General features: G+C 36.6%; 4 protein-coding genes across 5 annotated transcripts; 2 read left to right on the forward strand and 2 right to left on the reverse strand.

Moving 5' to 3' along the window:
- The first annotated feature begins 1,888 nt into the window (after positions 1 to 1,888).
- Positions 1,889 to 9,901, forward strand: LOC110849950. Of its 2 annotated transcripts, XM_035852353.1 has the most exons (15): positions 1,889 to 2,775; positions 2,864 to 2,952; positions 5,331 to 5,394; positions 5,468 to 5,614; positions 5,689 to 5,813; positions 6,055 to 6,745; positions 6,826 to 6,920; positions 7,004 to 7,067; positions 7,155 to 7,295; positions 7,362 to 7,798; positions 7,873 to 8,290; positions 8,369 to 8,592; positions 8,664 to 8,789; positions 8,857 to 9,074; positions 9,140 to 9,901. In XM_035852353.1, the coding sequence occupies exons 1-15, from the start codon at positions 2,616 to 2,618 to the stop codon at positions 9,252 to 9,254; spliced, it is 3,114 nt and encodes a 1,037-aa protein (XP_035708246.1). In that variant the 5' UTR covers positions 1,889 to 2,615; the 3' UTR covers positions 9,255 to 9,901. The 2 variants fall into 2 exon arrangements, with proteins under 2 accessions (XP_035708246.1, XP_035708247.1); XM_035852354.1 differs by lacking the exon at positions 9,140 to 9,901 and having other exon boundaries at positions 8,747 to 8,789; positions 8,857 to 8,994.
- Positions 9,902 to 16,544: 6,643 nt separating this feature from the next.
- LOC110849664 (bacillopeptidase F) lies at positions 16,545 to 19,110 on the forward strand. The gene is made up of 3 exons (XM_022097098.2): positions 16,545 to 17,050; positions 17,119 to 18,516; positions 18,587 to 19,110. The coding sequence occupies exons 1-2, from the start codon at positions 16,610 to 16,612 to the stop codon at positions 17,992 to 17,994; spliced, it is 1,317 nt and encodes a 438-aa protein (XP_021952790.1). The 5' UTR covers positions 16,545 to 16,609; the 3' UTR covers positions 17,995 to 18,516; positions 18,587 to 19,110.
- Positions 19,111 to 19,603: 493 nt separating this feature from the next.
- On the reverse strand, positions 19,604 to 22,555 carry LOC110849663 (zinc finger protein 300). The gene is made up of 9 exons (XM_022097097.2): positions 22,258 to 22,555; positions 21,834 to 22,177; positions 21,546 to 21,762; positions 21,308 to 21,472; positions 20,985 to 21,173; positions 20,866 to 20,907; positions 20,611 to 20,680; positions 20,355 to 20,533; positions 19,604 to 20,189 (listed from the first exon to the last, which is right to left on the reverse strand). Exons 2-9 carry the CDS (start codon positions 22,159 to 22,161, stop codon positions 20,033 to 20,035), a joined length of 1,347 nt encoding a protein of 448 aa, XP_021952789.1. The 5' UTR covers positions 22,162 to 22,177; positions 22,258 to 22,555; the 3' UTR covers positions 19,604 to 20,032.
- A 181-nt stretch (positions 22,556 to 22,736) lies between these two features.
- Positions 22,737 to 26,133, reverse strand: LOC110849757. Its single transcript, XM_022097199.2, has 3 exons — positions 25,985 to 26,133; positions 25,673 to 25,778; positions 22,737 to 24,048 (listed from the first exon to the last, which is right to left on the reverse strand). The coding sequence occupies exon 3, from the start codon at positions 24,046 to 24,048 to the stop codon at positions 23,050 to 23,052; it is 999 nt and encodes a 332-aa protein (XP_021952891.1). The 5' UTR covers positions 25,673 to 25,778; positions 25,985 to 26,133; the 3' UTR covers positions 22,737 to 23,049.
- Between the last annotated feature and the right edge of the window lie 23 nt (positions 26,134 to 26,156).

Here is a 26,156-nt window from a genome sequence, read left to right on the forward strand (position 1 = left end):
GCTTATCTTTCACATATTTAGGATATTCCTTACTTTGAATTTTCACACTCAATCTCAACATTTATTATCCTATGATTAGTTAGGCTTGGAGCTGCTGTGGGCCAGTAAGTACAAATTTTTTGGAATGTCACATTCTAATCGGCAGATAAGCTTCTAAAAGTCCTATTAATTTTTACTGACAAAGGGTATGGGTAAGGGTTCAAGTAGTGACTTGTTTTTATACATAATATGTATAAAAACAAGTCACTATATTATGTATTTTAGGTATGTGCATACATAGGTTTATATGCGTAATTGTTCCTGGAAGGCATTGCGCCGACAATTAAATAGAACAAAAAATAAACAAATTTATTTACTTTTACCATGGCAATTGATTAATTCATCGCATTGTGAATATCGATTTAGGAAAGTCCAACTTGATAACAATTCCAGAAATCCATATGTACATACGTAGCAACTTTAAACTAATAAACAATTCGCATAATAATTTGTAATGCACAATTTTCCAGTAAATTTATGTTGATGCACACATGTACATAATCAATCACTCTCCTTATCGATATGTGGATTAAGCTGTGTATAATCCTAAATGCTATGCAAATCATGCCTACCACAGTACCATGTGTGATTTATTGTCTGTTTACTTATGCATTTATTTCAGTATAAGCACTTATGTACTACTAATACTTTTACGTCAGATTTGTTGTTTCGATTTATTTATTATTTTAATAATATCGAGCATACATATATCCTCGACAATTACTTGATCAGTGGTCAGATTTATTTATTGGTATTGCTGATTGGAAAATGGTATTTGTATTACAAATTTCGCCGTCGACTCTTTGGTAGCATTTTCACATTTCATTTTTAAATTAAGACCGATGCTGTTCAAATTCTTGAAATTTGCTTGGATGACTATACAAATTTCGTACAACACATGGATATAAATTTTTGTAACTGACATATCCTGTCCAGCAGATAAGAGTTGACGTTCATGCATTTTTAACCTCAGATATCCTTACAAATTTTATTTAGGTATGCAAATAGGTAAGTACATACGTATATATGTAAAGTTATAGATACAAATTTACTAATCAGATAAGTGACTATAAATAATAATCATACCCGGGATAATATTTTTTATAAAGCCCAAAATATTTACTTTATATTTAAAAAAAACACCGAAATATTTATAAAAAAATATTTTTATTTTTATTAATTTTGTTCGGATTTTGCTAAAGTTTACATTTTTGCGATCCCAGATACTTGTATGATCATATCCAGTAGCTATCTCAACTGTTGAAATTTTCGAAATTTAGGACATTCATGAATTATTCAAAAAAATTCAAAACTTCAAAAAGGTTGAGATACCTACTGGATACAGTCACACAAATATCTAGAATCGCAAAAATGTAAATTTTATCAAAATCCTAGCAAAATTGGATTTTTGGTGACAGTTGAAGAATATGAAAACAGGGCTTTTTGAAGTTTTCAAAGTTTTTAATGGGTGTGGCGTGCGAAAAATGGAATCAAACCACTTCTGGGTTTTAGTAGACTCATAGGGTACTCCAGCGTATGAAAAGGACAACAAAATTGGAGAGGAGAGACCCTCTCAAATCCTCCTCTCTAAGAACAAAAATTTGCGCATGCTAAAAATGGGCTCAACTTCAACCGGTGTTATTGGATTGTTATTATGTTGTCTTTCTTGTCTTCCTTTAATGTACACATTAGTGTAATATAATATCATGAAAATAAGAAATTACGGAAAAGTAAAAAAAAATCCAAAAATGCCAACAAACACATCAAAAACCCGAAAAAATCAACAAAAAATTAAAATATCACGACAAAAAATATATTTTGTTAAAATATGGAGAAATATTGACAAAAATATTTATATTTGCGAAAAGTCCAAAACATTTGTTAAAATGGAAAACATTTTTTAATTTTTGATAACCACAAGTGTTCATAAACAACCCTACAAAGTTTGGGGGTCGACGTGCTCGAAATGAAAAAGTCATAAATAAATAAATAACCGGGCTATGATAATAATATCTTTTTAACATATTTATGATTGTGCATATGTATGTCAGATCCAAGAACTGTTACTCAAAATGCAACAAATTTCTATTGTAATTGTAATCTATGCATGTATGTACTTATCTACCATGTGCCATTCTTTACGAATCCGCTTTGAGTCAACATTGTGCAAATAAATTTAACTAATAATTTGCGTCAGCAAAATTAAATCAGTATGCATGTCCGGATCGAACTGACAGAAATAAGCTTTTTGTCATGTTGACGAATTTTTGGAAAAGATAACATCAAAATAATAACTGATAGGTTTCTGGTTAAGAAGACCCAACTGAGGCGGACTTCATTAAATATGTTTCAATCATACTTAGACATGTCAGATGGGGAAAGATAAATCCCGCATTCGCTGAATTTAGGACCAAATTCAATGAAAACTCGTTCTATATCTCAATTATTTTGGGCATAACGCACAAAATAGTATTAACTAATGAAGACGATAAATATGAAGAGATTCATAGCTGCGTTGACCATTTACAGCCCACTCGTCAACCAGTGACGTTGTTTTTTGGAGATTTTTTTTTGCAATGAACATCACTTGCTGCCGTTGCGGATTAATTATAGTTGCAATTTTGTTTGTAGGCAATAATATAATTAGTGGAGTAATATTTAATAGGTGCGAGTTTGGGTATCGACTTAGGGACAAGGGCATAGAGCCCAACCGGTGGGACAATGAAATGACCAAATGTAATTACGCTAACTATTTTTGTCACATTTATCTAATCTTATCCTAAAATCTTTAAGTCTGAACATTTTGAGATTTCATTGTTTCCAGGGCTCTGCATCGCACGCCATTCTACTGGATTTGACACATCGTACGAAAATCAAGGTGGCGTCACCATGAAAACGTATGGAATTTTAAAGGTTGATACTTTTTTAATTTAATGAAATAACTATGTAAGTCCTAAGTTGGAGAGCTTCAATGTTCCTCTCATATTTCGATGCCATTTGGGTATTTTGTTGTATCCCCTGAGTGATAAATGACTGAAAAGTGGTTTGACTCCATGGCCACATTAGCGACCGCCACACCCACTCAGGGAGGGGCAGAATTACGAAAATCAACGTACTCAATCGCTCGCCAAAAATCTACCTTTGTTTTAGTTATAAAAATGCTTGCACTATTGTAGGCCAAGATAGTTGTTTATCATACCAAAAATTAAACTCAACTTCTATAAATGTTAAAATACTTTTAAAAATTTCCTGGCCACCTTCGAAATTTCAAAAAAGTTTAGTTCAAGATTGAATATGAAAAAGTATCTATCTGGCAGGGTTTAAAAACCCTGGGCTTAAATGAAAGTTTACAACCCAGGGGTTTGAAAGGGTTTTTGGGTTTTACATACCTATTTGGTTTTATTAGACTTTTAGCAAAAATGTAAAATATATTTTTCGCGCCTATTACAAATTGAAGCCCAATCAAATAAATTCTACATGTCCATGTTGCAACTTATTTCAGTTACAAAATTAATTTTCCATAGCAACCTAAACCTGCTATGTTAACGGATGATGCTCATTGTCAGTTTATTCAGCATTATGATTATTACATTATTGATAACAAAAGTTTCTTATCATTAGACGCATTTGAAATAATTTCGTCTAAGGAACGAAAGAAACTTTTGGAATGTAGTTTTGAGGTAACATCTAGTTAAGATTGAATGAAACCCCATATATAAAACCAAAGTAAAACCTAGTTAACATGGAAAAACCTAATTATTCATTTGGATCCCATTAAAACCCAAATACCCTAACCCAGTAAACCCTAGGATCGGAATACCCGTTATTACGTAAGCAGCTAAGGTAGGAGAGAGAACCCAACAAATTTACGGTCCATGGTTTTTTTTCTCGTAAGATGAGACATTGTGACAGATTGTGAGTTGAGGCGCTTCGCGCTGGCCTCACGTCACCCCACCATGCCTCATATTAAGACAAATAGAAACCATGGACCGTAAATTTGTTAGGTTCTCTCTCCTACATTAGCTGCTTAGCGTAATATTTGGGAGTATAAAGATGCAAGAATTATCAAACCTATGTTCAATCGGGGAGCAAACCATATTTAACCCCGATTATTTTTTGACCGACTTACAATGCGATGGTGTGAAGTGTAACCCTCCGATTTGGTCGAAATTTTGAAATTATGTGGTCCATCTCAACAAAACCAACGTTTCAACCGGCAGTTTGTTCGATGGTAAGAGTTTGTCAAAATATTTGTGGTCAAAGTTCAAAAATGGGAAATTTTAAGCACGGGAAGAGAATGGAAGTTGAGTTTGCTTCCTTCGGGTACATATATAATCACTGCGAAAAACGTCTTAGCTGCTGATGCAAGTCACAGATTAAGTTTGAAACGAGCGTTTCAGCGAACTTTGCGGCGCCCAAAAAAGCTCAGAAATTTGCTCGCACTCCAAGCAACATTTAGTCCCGCACTAAATGTTGCTTCTATTAAATGGATGGTCTCTTATACTGAGCTGGTCCAAAAATAATCTGGGTTGAACCTCGATTGCGTCCCCATGTCAGATTTTACTAATCGCTAATTAAATTTGTAACGGCTAGAAAAATAATGACTTTTTTGCATAATTATCGATAGCAATAGTAAGATTGGATTTCTGGTAAGGCTTTGAACAAGGGCTAGCACAACCATAGATCGGAAATTTTGCGTACTCCGTACTCCGGCCTCCGCGTACTCTAGGAAAAGTTGCATACCCCGGTCTCCGGAGTACGCGAGTACGTACTCCAAGCCCGGAGTACTCCGATCTATGAGCACAACTACTTGGTTTTTAAGGTCGTTTCAGCGGATGGATCGATAACCCGGTATCCCGACTGAAAGTCCTTAAGTTAGTTTCGCGCGCCTAAATAGCCACTGAGTCAAACTACTTAGGATTTCTTCTTCAATTACTATAACATATTCGAAGGGCATATAAATGTGAAGCTTTCCTACTAAGCAGAACCAAATGTGTATGTATTATCGTGCATATGTTCTTACAGTATGTTTTTACAGTATGCATACACTCTTAAAAACCCGGTGTTAATCGTCACCAAACGGTGTGTATATGTGACTTCACCGTGCGGTAATAATGTGTCTCACCTAATCGTGGTAAGACTAACACCAGGGAGTAACAATTTATCCCCAGGGGGGCAAAATTTATCACCAAACGGTAAAAAAATATTATCACGATTTGGTGAAGTCACATATACACCGTTTGGTGACGATTAACACCAGGTTTTTAAAAGGGTGTACTTTTAATTAACAGATCGCAAACAATTGGTGCCAAGATGAACTTGACACAAACAATCTATGCAATATAGTCTGTTCAGGTAGAACCTTGAAATTGGGGTTGTAATATATGTACATACATAATGTGTAGATCGTTATATTGTTTTAATTAAGATTTGCAAACTGAAGATGTCACAGAGACGGCAAAATGCGCCAGTCACATTTTTCTAGTTAGCGGAGACTCATTTATACCATGGTACCCAGCATTTCAGGAAGATTGCATGAACAACGATACCACGTTCTACACGAGCGATTGTGCAGGTTTGTTCATTATATAAGTAAAACAACTCCCAAGTTCGAATTATTTGTGTGACTAAAGTTTCACTTATTTATAGAAGACCTAACCATAAGATCATCCCAGACAGAATTTTATCTGACAGAGGGAGACACAAATGTCAAAATTAATTGTTCCGTGGTTAGCTATCCTTCGCCAAGGCTTCGATGGGAATGGGAACCAACTGTAATTTAATCCCGTCTAAACTTACAGCACATAATTTGTCTTTATTTTAACATCCTAAGATTTACTTATACATATTTGAGGTAGAAAAATTAGGTATCTCTTGCTATGTTCTCCAATTTTAACTTATCGAATTTCAAATTCGAAAATTATCCGACCTTATTTTGTTCAAATAAGGACGAACCGTGCTGTATAAGTAGATATAAACGTACAACAGCTTATGTCCTTATATTTACTAATATAGGGTGATGACGAGCTTATAAGTAGTACAACTCATCCCCCTGAGGATATTATGGATATCGAATTTGTGGCCACTTTAAGCTTTAGCGAAGTCAAATTAAGTCATAGTGGAACGTACACTTGTCATGCTGAGAAGGATGATTCGATGGGTAGGGCGGTCGACGCTTATCCGTTTCAAGTGATAGTCAATCAGGTTACATCACCAACCACAGATGGCAGTGGTACTGACAGTACTTCAGATCCAACCGAATCAACCTTTGAACCTACAACTGATACTCTGACTTCAAGTCTATCAACGACAACAGATAGCTCTGATTCTTCAACTTCAACTCTACCAACGACGAAGGAAAACACTGATTCTCCGACTACGGAGAGTCTACCAACAACGGAAAGCTCGGAAACAACCGAAGAATCTTTGAGCACGATATTAAGTACTTCAATTGATCCTACGAGTTCAACAATTCCTAGTAGTAGTTTCACAGAAACTACCCTTGATCTGGGTTCAAGCTCAACGGCTGCATCTACGGTTATGCCTACTTCAACAACGTCGGATATGACGGCGCGAACGTCTGTGAATCCTGCGGACCCAACTACACCGTCTGACATGGAGAGAATTTACTTGGCTTGTGAGATAGCACAGCAACTTACGTATTTGCACAAAGACAATATACATTGGGGAGAACATATTGAAGACTGTAAGTGCACATATCTTTTTAATTTTAGCCGACTTTTGTTTTGGGATAAAAAATATCAAATTCCCGACACTCTTGAACAGGGTTATGCTTATCTGATGTAACTACCCGGTTTAATGGGTCGTATTTAGCAGCAGACCCAGATCACACTGGGCGCTTTTATTATGGAATTTTTAAGGTGGGGATTTTATTACATACCGCATGACCATCGCCTAAATTTGAAACTTGATTCCTATTTATTTAATTCAAATTGATCAACAGATTAGTAATGAATGGTGCCAGGATGATCATAACACCGCTAACCCGTGCAATATTAGCTGCAATGGTAGATATTGAAATAATATTATGCTGCTAAATTGATAATTAGCAGAGGAAACGTTGAAAATATACATTGTTTTTGGTCTGATTTTAGATCTCTTTCACAATGATTTCGACGTGGAGAAAAGTGCAAGCTGTTCGAAATATATTTTTGCTCAAAAAACTTTCACAGAGTGGCCAGAATTTGCCCAACTATGCGAAAATGTTGACAAGCATTATTTGGTAAACTGCAGTGGTATGATGATTTATTTATATTGCTCCTTATGCAAAATGACAAGTACTAAATTTGTTTCAATTGCAGTACCACCGTTCTTTACCTCTGACACCGAGGATGAGACTAATAAGGTTTTCAAGGAATTCGACGAGAACAAAAATATTACATGTTCTGCGGTGGGATATCCTCCACCAGAATTGTCTTGGGACTTTGCCACACTTAATCACATCCTTAACTCTGGGAGAAGATTGCGAGAATCCAAGACTGTGCAAAAAATTTCTGACGGCAATTGGACTGTGCAGTCGACAATAATTTTTAATGAAGTACGCACAAAGGATGATGCTGAATACATTTGCGTGGCTGAAAACTCTGCCAGTTCAAAGACCCTGAGATACATCGTCACTGTTGTCCCTTCGGAACAGGGTTGGAAGGAAACATTGATTATAGGGGGGAGTCTCACACTTGGATTGTTGGGACTTTTAGCGATTCCTGCAATGTATTTGATTTACAAAATGCGAGCAAAGGTTTACAAAATTTGTGGAATAACTCTGTAATACACGCTACATGCAAGTATATTTTATTTAATAACAATTTGCAGAGGAAACGCATACTTCACGAGTTATATCAGCAATTCAAGTATGGACAAGAATCAATACAACCAGTTCAAAGTACCGATTTGCTCATGAACTTCAATCCTGATGCTGTATCGTATTTGTCTCGTTCGGAATATGCTATTTATCAAGGCGCAATAAATCTTCCATTTCCAAAAGCATTGGAAATTTTACCATATCGCTTGGAAATCATGGAATACACCGTTCTAGGAAGAGGAGCATTTGGCATTGTGTTCTTAGGGAGACTGGACAATAGAGTAACCATTGCTGTAAAAACTGTTCCTAAAGATGCGGATGAATCTAAATTGGCTGCCTTGTTGTCAGAAGTGAAAATAATGAATTTTGTTGGGCGACATCCTAACATTGTCCAACTGCTGGGGGTACAGTTCATAGACTTGAAGAAGGGTAGATTTTGTATTTTTACGTAATTTAACTACAGTAATCCGTTTCTTCAATCTGCACACGGTATTTTAAAAATTTCAGGTATCGTATACGTTGCCGTGGAATTTTGTACCTATGGATCGTTAGAGGGAGTACTTCACGAAAAACGTCGTCGATTGGCAATGGCCGAATCATACCTTGGAAAAATATATAATATTCCCGGTTACATTGGTTTAAGACCTGCTGAGAAACCTTTTGAATTGTATCAATTACTAAAGTTTTCTCATCAAGTTTGTTGTGCCATGGAATTTCTTGCATCTAAAAGGGTAAATGCTTGCACCAAACAAATGTTATGATGATAATGAATGCATGCGTTCATGTATCGATCCGCATTTAGATAATTCACGGTGATCTTGCTGCAAGGAATGTACTCGTGGACTCCAATTTCAATGCTAAAATTTCCGATTTTGGTCTTTCCAGGCAACTGTATGACACCTGCAAAACATACGTTGTTGAAACAAAGGTGTGTTCAAAAAGTCATAGATTTAAATAATTTAGATCGCTTTTAAAAAAAATATTTTCGACTTTAGGAATCTGCGATGCCTTGGAGATGGTGTGCCATAGAAATTTTAAAATATAAAAAATTCTCAACTGAGTCTGACATTTGGGCGTACGGGGTTTTTATGTGGGAGGTTTTTAGTTTGGCAGAAGTTCCGTACACGGAAGGAATAAGTTGGGGACCTGATTTCGTGAAATACTTGGAACGAGGGTTTCGGCTTGGAATTCCACCTTATGCCAATCAAGAGATGTGAGCGAGTTGGTTGAATATTTAAAGTGCAAGAATCAAAATGTAATTTTTATAAATATTTTTAGATACCAACTGATGAAGAAGTGCTGGGAGGCACAACCGTCAAAGAGGATAGGCTTTCAACAGCTTTCAGTTCAAGTTTTGACTTTGTTAGAGACCGAGTATAAAAAACAAAGTTAAAGTATCAGCTATGTGCATATGTAATGTACTTTTAAATATCATACATGGGATTAGCCTGAACTTTTAATTCAAAGTCGCGACCAGTTTCTTTATATTTTCATGGAGAAATTTGCCCAAAAGATTTTTTCCCAGTGTTTATCAATGACATAATAAAAAATAATAGAGCAGATATGTAAATACCTGTGTATGCATAGACTGTACAATCTATATTTATGTATCAACAACTTCATTACCTCCCCGACTCTGTCACCTGTGTACCAAAGGAATTTTTCCAATTATGAGCAGAAGCAGTAAAAATTCATTATCTTGATGATTATGCATATCTCGAGAACGCACATAAAATTTTCTACGAGATAGACCCCACGAAAATTATCAAAATTTTTAAATCAAATACCACCTTTCAATCGTAATGATGGCAGCCTTGTGCGACTCCTATTAAAAGTGGACATATTTTAACGTTGAGAGATTTATGTAATTATAGATTCCCAAACCTTCCCAAAATTTCTTATGCAATAATTATTCTTCGAACATTTTATTGACTCACTTTTATCCCTTTAAACGTACAGGTTTCTTTGAAGTAAATCAAGTAGATAAACAAAGAAATAGTATATACATAGTTAAATAAGTACATATGTACGTACAAATGTGTACATACATTCAAATGTTCATTGTACGGTGGGATTATTATACTAAGAACTTTATTTTCCTAGTATCTTTCGACATGAAAGTTTTTCATCATGAGAAGCGATGAAAATGGGAATTTAAGATGACAACATCTTGTCCAACAACGTCTTGTCTTTTTTTTTTTTTAATTTGAGTTAAGTTTCCCCAGACTGGTATACAGTAATCTAATAATGATAAAATTAGTGACGTAGTGAATATTCTTAGCCACTTGGTATTAAATGAATGCTTATTTCTATTTATCATGTACATTCTAGCATTCATTTCGGAACAAACTTTGTTAAAATGCATTTCATATGTTAAATTCTCTTGTAAAATAACTCCTAAATATTTGACTAGCTACTTACTAACTCAATGTCACATTCATCAATCTTGATGGATAAATTTTGATTTGGTTTGATATTTGTTGGGCGGAATAGCATGGCCTTTGTCTTCGGGATGTTTATTTTCATTCCATTTTCATGGCACCAAATTAAGAGTAAATTGAGGTCTTCACTTAATTTATCTTGGATCTCTTGGACGTTGTTTCCTGAGTAGTAGAGACAGGCGTCATCTGCATATAGGACGCATTTGCAGTGTTTGAATATTTTTGGAAGTCGTTAATATAACAGGAGAATATCAGTCCGGATAGAGACGATCCAGTTGGCGTTCCTCGCAAGAGTCGAATTGGAGCCGATTTGTGTTTTCCTCTCTGCACTGTAATGGTCCGTTCTTCGAAATATGATTTGAACCATTGGAACACCTTGCCTGTTATCCCAAGTTGTTGTAATTTGTTTAGTAATATTGGATACGCCAAGGATTCAAAGGCCTTCTCAAAATCAATTAGGGCGACTCCCGTCATTTGTCGTTGTTCTCCAGCCTCACGGATGGCATCAGTCAGGACCAGGGTTGCTGACAGCGTTGATCTCTTTGATCTATATCCGTGTTGTTCGTTGCATAATTTATCGTACTTATCTGTGTACATATGTATCCGGTCATATATGATTTTTTCTAATATTTTAGAGGTGGCAGGTAAGATTGAGATTGGTCGGTAGTTTTTTACACAGTTTTTGGCACCCTTCTTTTTGTATAATGGATATATAATTGTTTCCTTCATTGCGCTAGGAATCATTTCTGCTTCCATCAATTCATTATATAGCATGGAAAGGGGTAGGGAGATCGACTCAGCACATATCCTAAAGAATTTGGGTGGAATTCCGTCACATCCGCTCGGCTTATTTGCTTTGATGTTTATTATGGCTCTTTTTACTTCCTCCGCTGAGATCCTAATATTTGTTAGTAATTCGCCTTCTGGGATGTCGGGATGGTGTGGCGGTGTGTTTGGTTGCTGGGGTTGAGGTAGATCAGGATTGGCGAAATGCTGGCAAAGTATGTCGAGTTTGTGTCGTTCATTTTTAATAAACTCTCCATTGTGGAACAAATCAGGTAACTTTTGATAAGTTTTAATACGACCAATCTCCGTATTGAGCATTTTCCAGCAAAATTTGGAAGAATTATCACTCTCACTTGCTTGTTGTTTAATTTTTAATGCTTTAAGTTTAAGTTTTTGGCTGGTTGCTTTGTTGCGTATTTCTTTAAATTTTTTAAAGTCATCTTCGCCTCCAGAATTATGTGCGTCTTTTTGGCTCTTTCTACATTTTTATTAATTTGTTCGTATTCTGCAGTCATCCAGGGCTTTTTATTCACGCGCACTCGAAATGTTTTAAATGGTGCATGTATATTCAAAATTAGGGTCACGAGTTTGTTAAATAATTCACATTTTAAATTCATATCTGATTGAAAGTCTAATATCCACCAGGGAGCGGTTTTGACCATGTCGTTCAATTTTTCTTCGTTTGTGTCTTTAAATGATCTTATTGTTACTGTTTTTCTTGGGCATCTTTTGTGTTTCTGTGTTTTCCGTATTGTGTATATGATTTCATGGTCGGCAATTACATCGTGTATTATTCCTCAGTTTTTGTTTAGGTCAACTCGATTGGTCACAATTAAGTCTATTAATGATTTGCTGTCGGTAGTTACTCTGGTTGGCTGAGTTATGAGTTGTTTGCAACTTTGCCGTCGAATTGCAGACTTAAATTCACTTGATTCTGATTTGAGTTGGTCAATATTAAAGTCCCCTATCATATAAAACTCAGACTGACTATTGTTTGCAATTTCGTCTTCCATTTGGACAAGGAAGAATTTAGGAGTGGTTGTTACACGATAAATAAGGATGAGGATAAGGTCAGGTAGGTGTTGTTTTTTAAGAACGACTTTTATGGATTCAACTGGGGGAGGAAATGGAGAAGGGAGCAAAGTGACCTCGTAGTCTTCTCTGGTGTATAGTAGTAATCCTCCTCCGCGTTGTTTATGGAACTTAATTCCTGCAGCAATACATACACATACCAAAGATAAGTCATCTACACTTTCTTTAACTCCCATTGCTGGATGTTCGCAATAACAAGTTTTGTCTCTTAGATATGTTCATATAAACTTACATACTGAATAAAGGCAATATTTAGTAAAATTAAGTTCAAACTTAATGTTGGAAATATTTATTAAAAGTCATAGCACTTATAAGTTGTATCACGGAGTTTGTCGGAGTTATTCAGTAATTATGCAGAAAAATGTATAACCAAAAGTTATGGAAACTGTTTCTATGGAAACTTTTTAACCTTAAAGAAGTATTATTAACTGCAAGAAAATGGATTAATTCGCGGACAATTCTGTTGTGGTCGTTATACGTCCTATACATAGCTGAGATGCACACAAATAAATCATCCATGAAATTTCGAGAAACTGAGGCCTGGAAAGTTCATGGCATGTCGATAATAAATTAATTTGTCGCTAATTGGTGGAAATTGTGTTGCATGTACATATTTTTCCATAAGACGTCATGCATATATACATATGTAGTATCAGCGGCGTAGCCAGGATTGTGCCTTGGGGGAGGCCCAGCCAAAAAATATTTATATTAATCTTTTTAGGCTTAAAATTTCAACGTTCACTCACTCACACCATTATAACACGGAGTATCAAAGGGTATAGATACATAGGGAAGTGCGCCTAGCGGATAAGACTGGTCAAAAAACGGCATGTGGCTCCGCACGCGGATTTAAAAACAAAATTGTTTATTGAATTTTTAGATAAACTTATGCTGACTTAAAAAATCATGATGTATTACTTTAAACAATACCTACAACTTGGTTTTAGGTCGAATTCAACGTGGACACTTTGCATAATATTTTTCAATATGCTCGAAACTAAATTCATTTGGATGATCAGAATCGAATTTATCTGAATTATCAAATGGCCAATCTTATGTTCAGTCAAGGGTAAGGAAGTGTGATATAACTTCAAATGAAAAGTGACAAGCAAGTTTCCCAAAAAAATTGGGGATTTGTCAGTAAAGAAATGACCCTGAATTATTCACTATAAATGACCCCAGTGACCAAAATACGTACGCAAAAAACTGGATCAAATGAATTTTAAAATCCATGATCATTGGTAATCATCTTCAGCAGAAAATTATTTTTTGGCTGGACGCTACTCGCTGTCAATAAGTCAAAATTCCAAAAAATTGCTAAAAAGTTAAACATCTTTGCTTTTTTTGCAGAGGAAAATACATAAAAATTTCCCGGATGTCGTCACATTGAAAAAGTTGGAACAGATTTTAAAAGCTAATATCCTAGTGAATCAGGAATACCGAATGGATGGACTGGATTCAACAGAATGTGGTAGCAAGCTAGCTCCAGGTGGGTGAGAAAATTTTTTTGTGAGTCTTCAAGAACAAAGTGGTTGTGGAAGCCACACACGAACCCGAACACACTGTGGTTGAGGGTGATTGTAGGGTAGGGTCACTTGTTTATTATCGTAAATTTTTAGTAAACCCAGTCTGCTATTTTTCCAGATATCCACATTTTTGTGCCAGTCTGATCCGCTATGCTCACTTCCCTAGTTTACATATCTACATACATATATACGTACATATTTTAGCTTTTAGTGTCAAAAACCACTAACTTTAGCGCGCCATATACATATAATGCCTGACCTATAAATTCCTCAAACATTTATTATATCTGTAGTACTTATGTAAATCGTGTGTATTTAATTCATCCCAGTGGTTTTTTGATGACAAAAAATCGGACCACACACTAACGAGGGTCTGTAAATTTGGGTTAAAGTGTGGTGGTACCAAGTGGCTTCAACGCAAAGTGTAACACCTATAAATGTAGCAAATGGTGGTAGCCAGTTATAAATTCAACCTTGTTTTCCTTGGATAGTCTTGTGCAATCAAAGAAAAATTATATAAAAAATCCTGGCAACATCAAGGGTTTATTGACAAAATTTTAGAGATCACTCAAAAATCACACCAGTTTCAACTTGAGAAAAATTATCCAAAAGTCTTCAACAGACAGCTTAAGGCATGATTAGAATAATTGGTCCAAAGATTAAGGACTTACATGGGTGTAAATTTATTCCGCAAAACCACTCATTAAGAGCTTTGGGCCTTGTGCAAAAGAAGGTACTAAAACCTTCGCACCAAGGCGGAAAAGCTGTTAAAATTCTAACGCTAATGCCAAAAAATCAGCCAGGACATTTCTTAATCTGTCCAAAAACCGCTAATTTTAGGGTTGCTGCGAAAAGTCGGATTGGTGGCCGAAAATGGAGAAAGATAAATCCTTCGAAGCAAAATCTAGTCGCTATGGTTCCCACGTACAACTTGCCGAAGCTTTTATAATATTCTACTTACCTGGTCGTAAAACCCAGGACATTATGCGCGGAACCATTTATTCCTGGACACACCTTATATCAAAAATTGTACCAGCGTAGCGTTATGTTAAAAAATGGGTTTTGTAATACCTGCAGTTTCGAAAAAAACGTTTGCTTTGCAGTGAAAAATGTTACCAGATTGAATTTATACCCTTGACATATCTCTAATAAAAACTTTGGCGACGTAGCTTAAAATATTTTTGATTAAAAACAGGTCCCCAACATTTTAATTATCTAAAAATTAAACGACGAATGAAATACGCAAGCCTCAAATTCAAAATTGGTATCCAGATTTGTCTTCGCGTCCTTAGTATCGTAAAATAGCATAGAAATCAAAAACGAAGTATCAAGCTTCATAAAAACCGTGAGCTTATAATGCGGAGACCTGAAGTGATTTTCCCCGATTTTGACATGACAAATTTTCAATATTTCGTGCACAGAAATAATTGGGGATATCTTTTCGCATTTTTTTTTGGATGCGCATATTTTTCCCTTTGCCTGAATTTTTACCCTAAATCAGGATTTTTCAAAACGCTGGAAGTTTTCCAATTTTAACCAGATTAAAAACAAGTACTTTGCTAAAAACTTTTAAAATTTAAAACTTGCATGCCACTCTGGGAGTTTGAAAAATGCAAACATTGTCAAACTTATTAACATTACAAGTTTTTGAAAAGTAATTTTTCTTCTTATTTTTTTAAATTTCTGAAATCATTTTAAAATTAAAACATTTATAGCATTTTGAATGATTCTACATAGTTTTGGCTATAAATTCCGTCACAAGGGAAACTCCACGAAAATGCAAAAATGTAGATAATTTTTTTGAACGACAAAAATTTAAAATTTATCCGATTAAAATCGGATAAAGACATTTGGTGCTTACGCATTGTCAGTGCAGTTATACGACTATCGGAAAATCTGTTAGCTTTCATAACTTATTTTGCGATACAAAAAATACTAAGGATTCGAGGTAATAACGAATCCTCGCAATTTGATACATAACTTCATACGTAACCTATTTTTTAATTTTTTAATTTTTGCAATTTTTTGCAATTTTTTTTATTATTTTTTTTATTTTCTCGGGCTCTGGGGGGGGCTCAAGCCCCCCTAGCCCCCCCCTTGGCTACGCCGCTGAGTATGTACATACATACATACATGTTATGAAAGTTTAGTTTTATGCATACATTACATTTGCACATTTCACTTTCACTTTAAATTGTATTAATTACCTACATAGTTATTTCTGAGCATTTACATACATAATCCATTATCATGAACATAAATATGTATGTGAAACACGAATTCTTATCGTTTATTGGCAAGTCATATTTATAGTTTATTAAATAAACTTTATTTATCAATCAGAAACGACAATGATAATCCATCCGATTGATCGGTTTTGTATTGGAGGAATAAACTATGAAATACGAACAAATAAAATTCCCCATGACACAATAATAAATAAGTGGGTTAGGTATTTACGTGTATATGTAGATTATCAATTTCCATAGATAATCCATAAACTGGGAAAACCATTCTCAACATCATAAGCAGGACAGAGATATAATCGATACTTGCATACATACATTGATACATATAAATAAATACATACACACATTTCTAATCTTGAGTGTCAATAATTTTGCAAATACGTAAATATGCACACAATATTTTTTTACCTATTAACTTTGGGCATAAGTGCTGATAAGTAATTCAGCGAATTGACGAATGAATCAATAAAGGGATAAATATTAGGCAAATTAACCTTTAATTAAAAATTTGTATGCCACCTGTAAACTTTAATCTCATGATTATGGACATGATGACAAATACACAATTTGGTTTCAGAAGAAGTATATAAACTCCTGCAAAACATTGTGCCGGTCAGTCATTTAGTGGACACCTAACTATTTAAAAATACCACAATGAAATACTTTCTGCTCATAATTTCTGCCGTCGTCGCAGTCACGTCCGCCGGCCACGTGGACCTCGCCTTAAAGGACAAAGTTGCTCTGGGACTCGTCACCGAGGCGATAATCGAGCTACCCCAAATTACATCGGAAATTGAAGCAAACACCACACTCCAATCCTTATCTGGAGACGAAAAGGTGGCTCAGCTCGTCTCAAATTTACAGAAACTTACGAAATCCTCGCAATTCGGCATTGTCTCTGCTGCTCAAGACCTCGGCTTGGAAACGGTACAATTTTGGGTGTCAAACATCATCCTAGTGAAAGGACTCACGCTTCAAAAACTGGTCGCCTTGGAGAAAGTTGAGGGAAATTTTGTCGTCCGGGAACAAAATGTGGTATCAATTTTAGGCCAAGAGTTTGATAAGGGGTTTAATGCCACTCAGCAGATCCCACAGGTAGTAAACAGGGTGTCATAAATACTTATCTGCAGCGAAAAACTTAAGCATTTTGTGTTCCATTTTAGTGGGGTGTCGAAAGGATTCGGGCCCCAGAAGTCTGGGCCAGCCTGACGCGAGGAGAAGGCTCTGTCGTTGCCATCATCGACACTGGCGTAAATCTTGGTCACGTCGCACTTTCTCCGGGGTACGCGGGTGCCTGGCTCGACCCATATTACGCCACACCCGGCCCAACTGACCAACAAGGTCACGGAAGTCATGTCATGGGAACGGTACTAGGTCGCGAGAACGGCGTCGGCGTTGCCCCTGGCGCGAGTTGGATCGCTTGTCGCGGTCTGAACCACCAAGGCTCCGGAACGGAAGCGGTTCTAACTCAATGCGCCCAATTCATGCTGACGGCCAATCCACGCCCACACATCGTCTCGAACTCGTGGGGCGGTGGCTCTGGCGACACGTGGTTCAACTCGCAAATTAATGCCTGGAGAGCGGCAGGAATGATTCCGATTTTCGCGATAGGAAATTCAGGGTCGGCTTGTCGATCCGTAAACTCTCCGGGGGACCAGCCTAACGTGATTTCCGTTGGGGCGACTAGCCAAATGGAGGCCGTGGGGTCATTTTCGTCACGCGGACCTTCCCAGTCTGGGGGGATTAAACCCGACTTTGTCGCCCCGGGGTCGAACATCGTGTCGTGTGGGACGGGGGCAAATAATTATGTGACGATGTCAGGAACGTCGATGGCGACCCCGCATATGGCTGGCGCCGTGGCGCTTTACTTGGCGCATTTCCCAACGCAAGGTTACGCCGATGTGTACGATGCCTTTGCCAGGACGGCGGTTAAGCCTCCCTTGAGTGATGTGGATTGCGGACTTCCAGAGAGTGGATATTATCCGAATTATGTGTATGGTCATGGTCGTATTGATGTCGCGGCGGCGATGGGACTTTAATTATTATGAGGGTTTAATTAATTTTGTGTAATTAAATGGTATACATGCATAAGTAATTAATTTGAATAAATTATAATCTGTTTTGATTGATGTATACAAAGTGTAGATTGCAAGTTAATTTGCATGCACAATATTACTCAATATCTGTTAACAAGTAAACTAACTTAACGTATCAATATCAGCTCTGACTTATCTCCACGAGTAACAGTTTAGAGGTCGGATCATTTACTGAGTTACTGGCATCTCATTCAGACACTGTAAAGTAACAGTCGTTAACTGTACAATTAAGTATTTTAAATAAAATCGTGTCCCAGAAAATTCTCCAGCAATGTTTGAATTTGGTAAATTTTTTGTCGCCCTTCTCCTGGCCGTGGTCGCATGGGGCGAGTATGAAATCAAAATATATTCCGATTATGATCAGCGAGGCGAATTTATCACAATTGACGCAAAAATTCCCGATCTCTCGGAATCAAAGGAATTTTTAAGCAGAGCGAAATCATTCTGTGTAAATTCTACAAATCGGTATGCACCACATTTTTTGTAATATGCAAATTTATTTGCAAATCTATAATTTTGCATATTTTCCTCCCAGTTGGTCTGCATTTCGTGACACGAATTATGACATTTTCCTCGACGCCTTTACCACATGTGGAAACTACAATTATTTCCATCTCGCAAATTCGCTTCGATTTCTGGGACCGGCCGACACTACAATTCCAGCCATCACGGTGACCTCGGGGTCACACGGGAATGTAAATGGAGGTCGGGAACTTATCATTGGAGTGGATGAAGCGACAAGTTTTGGATTCGTTCCTGTCCGTAGCATCGTTTTGACGGGGAGGTCCAACTGGACGCTATTTTTTGGGGAGAATTTCTCCGGAGTGAGTTGGTGTTATCGGGGTGGAGACTTGGATTATTCGGTTAAATCTCTTTTACATGATTTCGCCTCGGTGAGGAAGGGGTGTTAGGGATGGAAAAATACAAAAAACGTAGAAGGGCAAATTTTGCAAAGTTGTGATGTGTGGCATAATATCTCTATGCAAATAAGCATGCAGTGACATACATACTTACTTATTGCAATATACCTATTTAAATAAGTTTTATCTATTACTTGAATGAGTGGGTGATAATACTTTTATAAATTTAATTAATTGATTATTTATAATCATCACGAGAGTTTACATCATATTTAACTCAGCTTCCTTAATAGAAAACAAGTACTTATCTTAATTGCATCCTAATCACGCCCCTGTGTTATTATGCATACTTCAGTAAATATTTACAAACATAAACATGTATGCCACGTGTGCATTGATTGGTGCAAACACAACTGTTGATTTGGGACAAGTATAAGTATTCTGTAAAAATGTTTACCCTTTATCGAACGTATTTAGTAATATATTTGTATGTGTATTATGTACATATATATGTATTATGTATGTAATTAACTTGATCCACTGCCCATGACTTTTGTCGTATCAATAAAGAAATGTGTATACGATTGGGTGTAATCCTGATTACGTGGTTGTCGATGGTCATATAGGTATAATTAAACTATGCATTCAATTCAATTCAATTAAAGACTAGTTATGTACATATATATCTACTGTTTGTAGAATTATATGATCTGACTGAAGTGTTCACATTTATTTAATAAACATCTGGAGGTTGATGATTACAGAATATGATTATTTAACACCTTTGCTAAACTATGCATAAATATCGATTTTATTTCTAAATGAATGTAAATATGCATGAAGAATGACTTTACACGTTAGTTATTAAATATCTTCGCAATATGCAGTTTCTAATGCAAACTACATAAGTGACCATAGTTATGCATGCAATTCAATTACGATACTCGTTCATAACAAGATACTGGTACACACAAATAAGTATCTAAATATGTATAGCAAAATCTACTTTTACATTACTAAAACATGCATTTGGCTGTCCGAATCTTATTTCTATCCTCATAATCTAATTAATAAGTATTTTGACAAAGAAGGAAATTGTACGTATTTATTTTAGGCATTCCTTAATTCATGACTTGCTCTTGGTTTTTAACAACGTTGGGTTTCTGCGATTTTTCACAACGTGTCCTATGGTGAACATAAAGTTGGGAAGATTGGGTGAAAGATGTCCCACAGTTTGTGCATTGAAAAGGCTTAGCTCCGGTGTGGACAAGTTGGTGACTGCAAAAATGATAAAATTTCATATAACTTGTGAAATTGATGTTCAGAAATTTTCCTAATTACATACAGGTAACTAAATTTTAATAAACCAATGTTTCAAAAGCTTCCGATAGACGATTTGTAATTTACAAATTGTAAAGACGATGAATCGTAATAAATATGTACCTGACGAGATCTTTCCGATTAATGAACTTCTTTTCGCATTGGTCGCAATAATAGAATTTTGCCCCCATTTGGGCCAATTCTTCGTCCGTGTAGGGTATTTTGCACACAGTGACCTCATGGGATATCCGATATAAAAACTTCTTTAGAACTTTTCCACATTTAGAGCAAGGATGGGGTCCCTGTGGAAAGAGGAATAATAATGGGACAATTTTATAATGTAAATAGTATTTATTTATAAATTGTTCATTGTACTTACAACTAAATCTTTTTGGGGGACAACAACGGATTTTGAGGAACGAGGGACTCCTCGTTGCTGTGTCAATTCCCTAAAATAAGTAATAATGAATATTTCTGGTGATCTGAACTTGTAATCGGACAGGAGCTGACAGGGGGTAAATACTTCATCCCCTGTGTCAAGATTATTTGAATTAACAGGAGGACGATAATCGAATTTTGGACACTATATGTCTAAGCATTTGAATATTCAATGTTTGTTAGTAAATCCATGTACCTAATTGTAGCTTTGTCCAAGTTGTGCGAGGATCGCCAATGGCTGCAATAGAAATTAAAAGGTTTCAACTTATTTTAATGTACGGATTTGTCGTTTGTTTAACGGTGTGAGCCACTCACCGTGTGAGATCAGTTCTGCTAGCAAATTTACGATCACAATCATCCTGCCCACATGGATGAAACTTGAGCCTTGTACTGCTAGGGTCGGGAAGTTTACACACTTCGACTTCATGACGTGTCACGTGTGAACGTGAGCTGAACACTTTTCCACATTTGGAGCAGCAGAAATCTTTGTTTCGGGAGGTATCGCTGCAATTAAAAAATTAAATCAAGACTAAAAGAGGTTGAGGGACGTTGAAAGGGTTTGGAGGTCATTCATTTTAAGGAAATCGAAGGTGGAAAGTTCAAACTGATCTTATCCTTAATGCAAATTCGTAATTTACCCATCAGGGGCTGAAGGGATTGAGTTATCATCATGACTCACGACTTCAGGCCGAACAACGTGGGAAAGTTTGTTTAATAATTTACCACGTTTGGCACAATTAAGTGATTTGTCGTTTCGAGTGGAAGGAGAATAATCGGGATCTTCGTCATCATTAATTAACGATCTGAAAATATAAATAACAAAATGTAGGCAAATGTTGAACCCAGTTTTCAGCCTTTAATATGCAAAATTCTTACTCTGGCGAAAGATTTGCAAACCCATCGTCGTCCTGGAGATCATTGTGTATGGATTCTTCAATTTCAATGTCCTCGAGTGAAGCATCAGGAAGAATTACGCCACCATCCTCACAGAAATATTCGACATCTTCAAACTCTTCTTTAATTTGGATGACTTCTTCGTCAGTTGTTGCTGTTGCTCTGAACGAGTTTCTCCTCTTCTTCCCTTGTCGTGAATCTGCAGCAAAAAAGTACGAAATCATTATTTTGAAAATCATAATATTACTTTCTATAAGTCAAAAGTCTCACTTTTTTTAATGCATTTTTCCGGATAATTGGTCAATTTAATCCTCGCCCTGTCCAAAAGTCCGTCCAGTTCTGTTTGCAAGTTGGAAATTTCTTGACGTAGGGCGCAAACTTCTTTTATCGTGGACAAGCAGTCAGTGCAGGTTTCCACATTGGTTGTAAAGTTGTCGTAGACGAGGGGAGGAATCATGTCGCGAAGTGGGGTCAGCATCAATAAAGCTTTAAAAATGGTCGTCAACTCACCGTAGCGACGACGAGGCTGCGTCAAAGAGGCGAGTTTAGATAACCCACAGACGAAGCAGTGTTGATTAAGGTCAGTCGGTTCGCCCATTGTCGCAAATTTTTAGCTAGATAAGAAAAAAAGAAATGTTTAAAATTTAGCATAGTGGTTATCTTATGCACATGTTCAAATTGAACTAATTCTTACCTGGTTAAATAATCTGAAGTTTAATTAAATTGACAAAAATTACTTGACCAGTTGTGGTGAATTATTTGCACGCTGCTGTGATTCGCACTCTGACCAAAATTTTTGCAACTTGAAGTTCATGCAATTCTGACTACGAAATAGAATCTTGCTGACCATCGTGGAGTATATTCAAGTAATTAATAGACAATTGATAATGACGATGCATACTCAAAAAGGGCAAGGAAATTATGAAATTACAAAACTATTAGTTTGTTTTGTTATTGTTTTGTCTGGAGAGGAGAAAGTCATTGCAAAAACATTCCCGGTTGCAATCTCAATTTGACCAATTTGAGATTTTTTTTAGTGGAGATGGTACTAGCAAATTGCTTTGAAAATGATGTCACTTTTTATGAAATTGAGAACACTAAACGGTTTGTTGTAAACGGTATGAAAATAAATCATGAACCTTAAATGAAATTATTGAACACATTAACGAGGTATGTATGTAATTATATCTATTTTGTTTATTTTACATATTAAATATGTCAAAAATCAACCCCAATTATCTACATACATGAGTTACTATAATGGTTCGTGAAATCGTGACCTGACTTCGCTATCTGATTAAAATTGAACATGGTTAACATGATAATATATCGGAATTAAAATACCTTGTTTACAAAATCATGACAAACAGAGAGATAATTAGCAAGTTGAATTTATCGTTTTAATAATGATAATAGTTTGTAAATATGACATCATCCAGTCTTCATTGTGGCAGTCTTCCCTCTTTTTAATGAAGTAAAATCCGAACTAAAATTTATAACTCTTCCTTTGCGCCGCCGCCCGTCGTGGACGAACCGACCAATCTTTATCCACTGCCGTATCTTTCTTTCTGATTGTAAAAACGACATCTGCATCGTTATCGTCCTCCGCTTCCGAACTACCCGAATCAGAGTTAGGAACTTCCCATTCTGGATCTTTCACAGTTTTGCTGTCAGGGTTCCGTATTTTGAGAAACTTTGGATTTAGTGTCGATTTTGGCGACGGGTTTTCTTCCGATTTCGACTTCTCTTCTTGCGAGTTTGATGGCAATTTTTCTTCCGATTTCGACGAGAGCTCGGTACCCGGTTTTGTAGCGGCGTAATTCACGTCCGTTATGTTGGGAGGGGTTCCTTCCACTTCTGCCGAGTTAGCCGCTTGGTTTTTAATCGGGGTGAGAACTGGTGGGGGTGGATCCTCTTTAAAGATACCGCACTCTCCCTCGTGTCGTTTGAAGTCGTCTCTATCTAAATACAAGTAGCCACACAAGGAGCACAAACCACTGCCACAAACATGATCGGAAAATGTTTCCCCGGATGCGTCTTCTTCTTCTCCTAGGAACAATCCACCGCAGAGGTCGCACAGGCCGGAAGTAGGTTCTGGAACGAAGGGGCTGGGCGGGCGTGGTGGTGGTGGCGGACTCGGGGATGGAACGGGGGAGGATAGTTTTAGGGATTTTTCAGGATCTAAAATTTCCGTGGTAGTGGTGGTGGTGTCCGTGGACGTGGTATCAGCAGGGAGATCTTCATTGTCCGGAATTTCGATCGTTTCCGGGGGCGGAAGTGGCGACGAAGCGGAAGCAGTAAATACATTGGTGATGGTGGGTAGGACCCAGTCTTCTTCTTCTTCATCGTCGTCATCGAAGAGATTTGATGCGATGTAAATTGTTGGGAGGACGGAGACCACGCCACTACTTCCGGGGGGAGTGGGGGACGGTGGATTGAGAGGGATTGGAGGGTTAATTCGTCCTCGTTTTTTCTTTGGAGGCATCTGAAAGGGGAAAGAGATGGATATTTGTTAAGAGAGAAGTTCAAGGTGCAATTAGAACTACAATTTTGAAATTTTGAGACTTTCACTTTAAAGTGAAAGTTTAATGTGCTAAATATTATCATTGGACGATATATAAATGGAGAGGAAAACGATAATTAAGACATAATAATAATTAAGACATTTGCGACTATAATCGAAGTGTATCATACAAAAGGCGAATTATGACGCTTTAAACGAATTCCCGCTTGAATATCTCTGGTGCAAATTCGAATTTTGAGCTGATTTTCGTAGGCAGGCAAGATAATATCCTCATAAACAAGTCTGCAAAGTTTTATTTGGATAGCATAAAAAATGTCCCCTCCAGGGCCCTCAGAGTTGGGGGTGCTGTAAAATAACTTTCCAAACTGCTGTTCTAATAAAATGGTGTCGAACGAAAGATTTTTTTCTGAGGTCCTAGTGCAGAAATTATTTTTGTGACTATTACCAAACGACTTAGCATGCTTTTCACTATATAAAATCACTTTTGGCTCATGCTTATCTTTAAAGTCCGTTTTGTAGTCTAACTTCATACTTGTCCTAATAGAATGCGCTCGCGCACGCTACTCGTTCACTTCTAAGGCCCCCACATTTTACGGCTTAGATGCTAAAAATCCCAAACGTTGTTTTTGTCCAAGATACAAATTGTATGTTGCACTGTAAGTACTTTTGACAAAATTTTGATAAGTGGTTACACCCCTAGAAATCAGTTCTTACCAAATCCCGTCAGTTTTGTAAAAAGGTTCTCCTCAAAATCTAAGCGGAACTTTAAATTTTTTTAACTAATCAAAATGCAGTGATTTTATTATTTTGCCACTTGTCGCTTGTAGATAAAATAGTTCTGCGACAGAGGACACAAAAACGTTATCAAAATCTATTTTCAACAAAATTTGACCATTCATTTTCCAAACAAGTTCACGAGTTTTTTCAGATTCCGCGTCAGCTGATTAGCTCGGGTCCTTCTCCAAAACTGTTTACCCAAAATGTTCACTGCTTAATTTAATATTTCTTAGGACACTTCCAGCTTTACCCTCATTCTTCATTTGACCCAGTGGGTCCGTTTTCAAGGTCAGCAGGTCAATTTTCCCAAGCAAGCTCGGATTGCTCGCTTTTTGGGGCGAATTATCAGCGATGTTGGAAGGCCCACATTATTTGATTCATTACGGATTCTTACATTATTCAATACAAAAATTATCCGGGGTTATAATAATAACAATTTTTCACCTCTGACCTCTTTGGTTATTATGCCACATGAATAATTAAGTTTGGAAAGTGTTTTTACAGCACCATCCAACTCTGAGGGCCCTGCAGGGGACATTTTTTAAGCTATCCAAATAAAACTTTGCAGACTTGTTTATGAGGATATTATCTTGCCTGCCTACGAAAATCAGCTCAAAATTCGAATTTGCACCAGAGATATTCAAGCGGGAATTCGTTTAAAGCGTCATAATTCGCCTTTTGTACAAATGACCAAATTACAACAAAATTTATATTACTATTAATAATAAAACGACAAGAAAATAAAGCGAACAAATCATGTCACCCGATCATTAAATTGAAAATACGGTCAAATAATCTTGTCAGTTACCTTATCCAACGTGATTTCAGCTCCCTGTTTCGTGTATTTCCCCAAAATACTGCTTAGTTTGTTGTGCGGAATTGCCAAGGTATGGATCCTCAAATGTGAAATATATCTGTAAATACGTAGTATGAAAATAAAATATGTTAATATTGTCGCTATAAAGTTGAAAAATTAGCAAGAATGAGAAGTTATTAATTAATTTTGGTCTATATTAAAAATTTTTAGCACACCGACCTTAACAAAAACTCAGATTTGAATGCGTGCTTGGCTTACATGCAAATCGACCTTTAAGTACAATTGCACCGGATATTTACTTACCTTTGCAAGTTGATGAGAATACCTTTATTGACAAAGTTAACCTTGCAAGGAAGACTAATTAATTAATTAACAAAATTTCGCAGCAAAACATTCCACTGGGAAAAACCGGATTGAATGTGAAACAGATGAGAATTATTCGTGCCGTGTCCTCCTTCTGGAGAAACTCTATGCT

The sequence above is a fragment of the Folsomia candida genome, unplaced genomic scaffold (genome assembly GCF_002217175.1).
Source record: "Folsomia candida strain VU population unplaced genomic scaffold, ASM221717v1 Fcan01_Sc005, whole genome shotgun sequence".
NCBI lineage: Eukaryota > Metazoa > Arthropoda > Collembola > Entomobryomorpha > Isotomidae > Folsomia > Folsomia candida.

What these genes read in the sequence shown, in the direction of transcription:
- LOC110849950 (XM_035852353.1), top strand. Translation starts at nt 2,616, where the DNA reads ATGAACATCACTTGCTGCCGTTGCGGATTAATTATAGTTGCAATTTTG. An exon ending in TTATTTGGTAAACTGCAGTG is followed by an intron (nt 7,296 to 7,361) that starts GTATGATGATTT and finishes TTTCAATTGCAG; the next exon opens with TACCACCGTTCTTTACCTCT. An exon ending in GTTCATAGACTTGAAGAAGG is followed by an intron (nt 8,291 to 8,368) that starts GTAGATTTTGTA and finishes TAAAAATTTCAG; the next exon opens with GTATCGTATACGTTGCCGTG.
- LOC110849664 (XM_022097098.2), top strand. Translation starts at nt 16,610, where the DNA reads ATGAAATACTTTCTGCTCATAATTTCTGCCGTCGTCGCAGTCACGTCC. An exon ending in CCACTCAGCAGATCCCACAG is followed by an intron (nt 17,051 to 17,118) that starts GTAGTAAACAGG and finishes GTTCCATTTTAG; the next exon opens with TGGGGTGTCGAAAGGATTCG.
- LOC110849663 (XM_022097097.2), bottom strand. Translation starts at nt 22,161, where the DNA reads ATGGGCGAACCGACTGACCTTAATCAACACTGCTTCGTCTGTGGGTTA. An exon ending in GGAAAAATGCATTAAAAAAA is followed by an intron (nt 21,763 to 21,833) that starts GTGAGACTTTTG and finishes TTTTTGCTGCAG; the next exon opens with ATTCACGACAAGGGAAGAAG. An exon ending in TTGGACAAAGCTACAATTAG is followed by an intron (nt 20,681 to 20,865) that starts GTACATGGATTT and finishes TACTTATTTTAG; the next exon opens with GGAATTGACACAGCAACGAG.
- LOC110849757 (XM_022097199.2), bottom strand. Translation starts at nt 24,048, where the DNA reads ATGCCTCCAAAGAAAAAACGAGGACGAATTAACCCTCCAATCCCTCTC.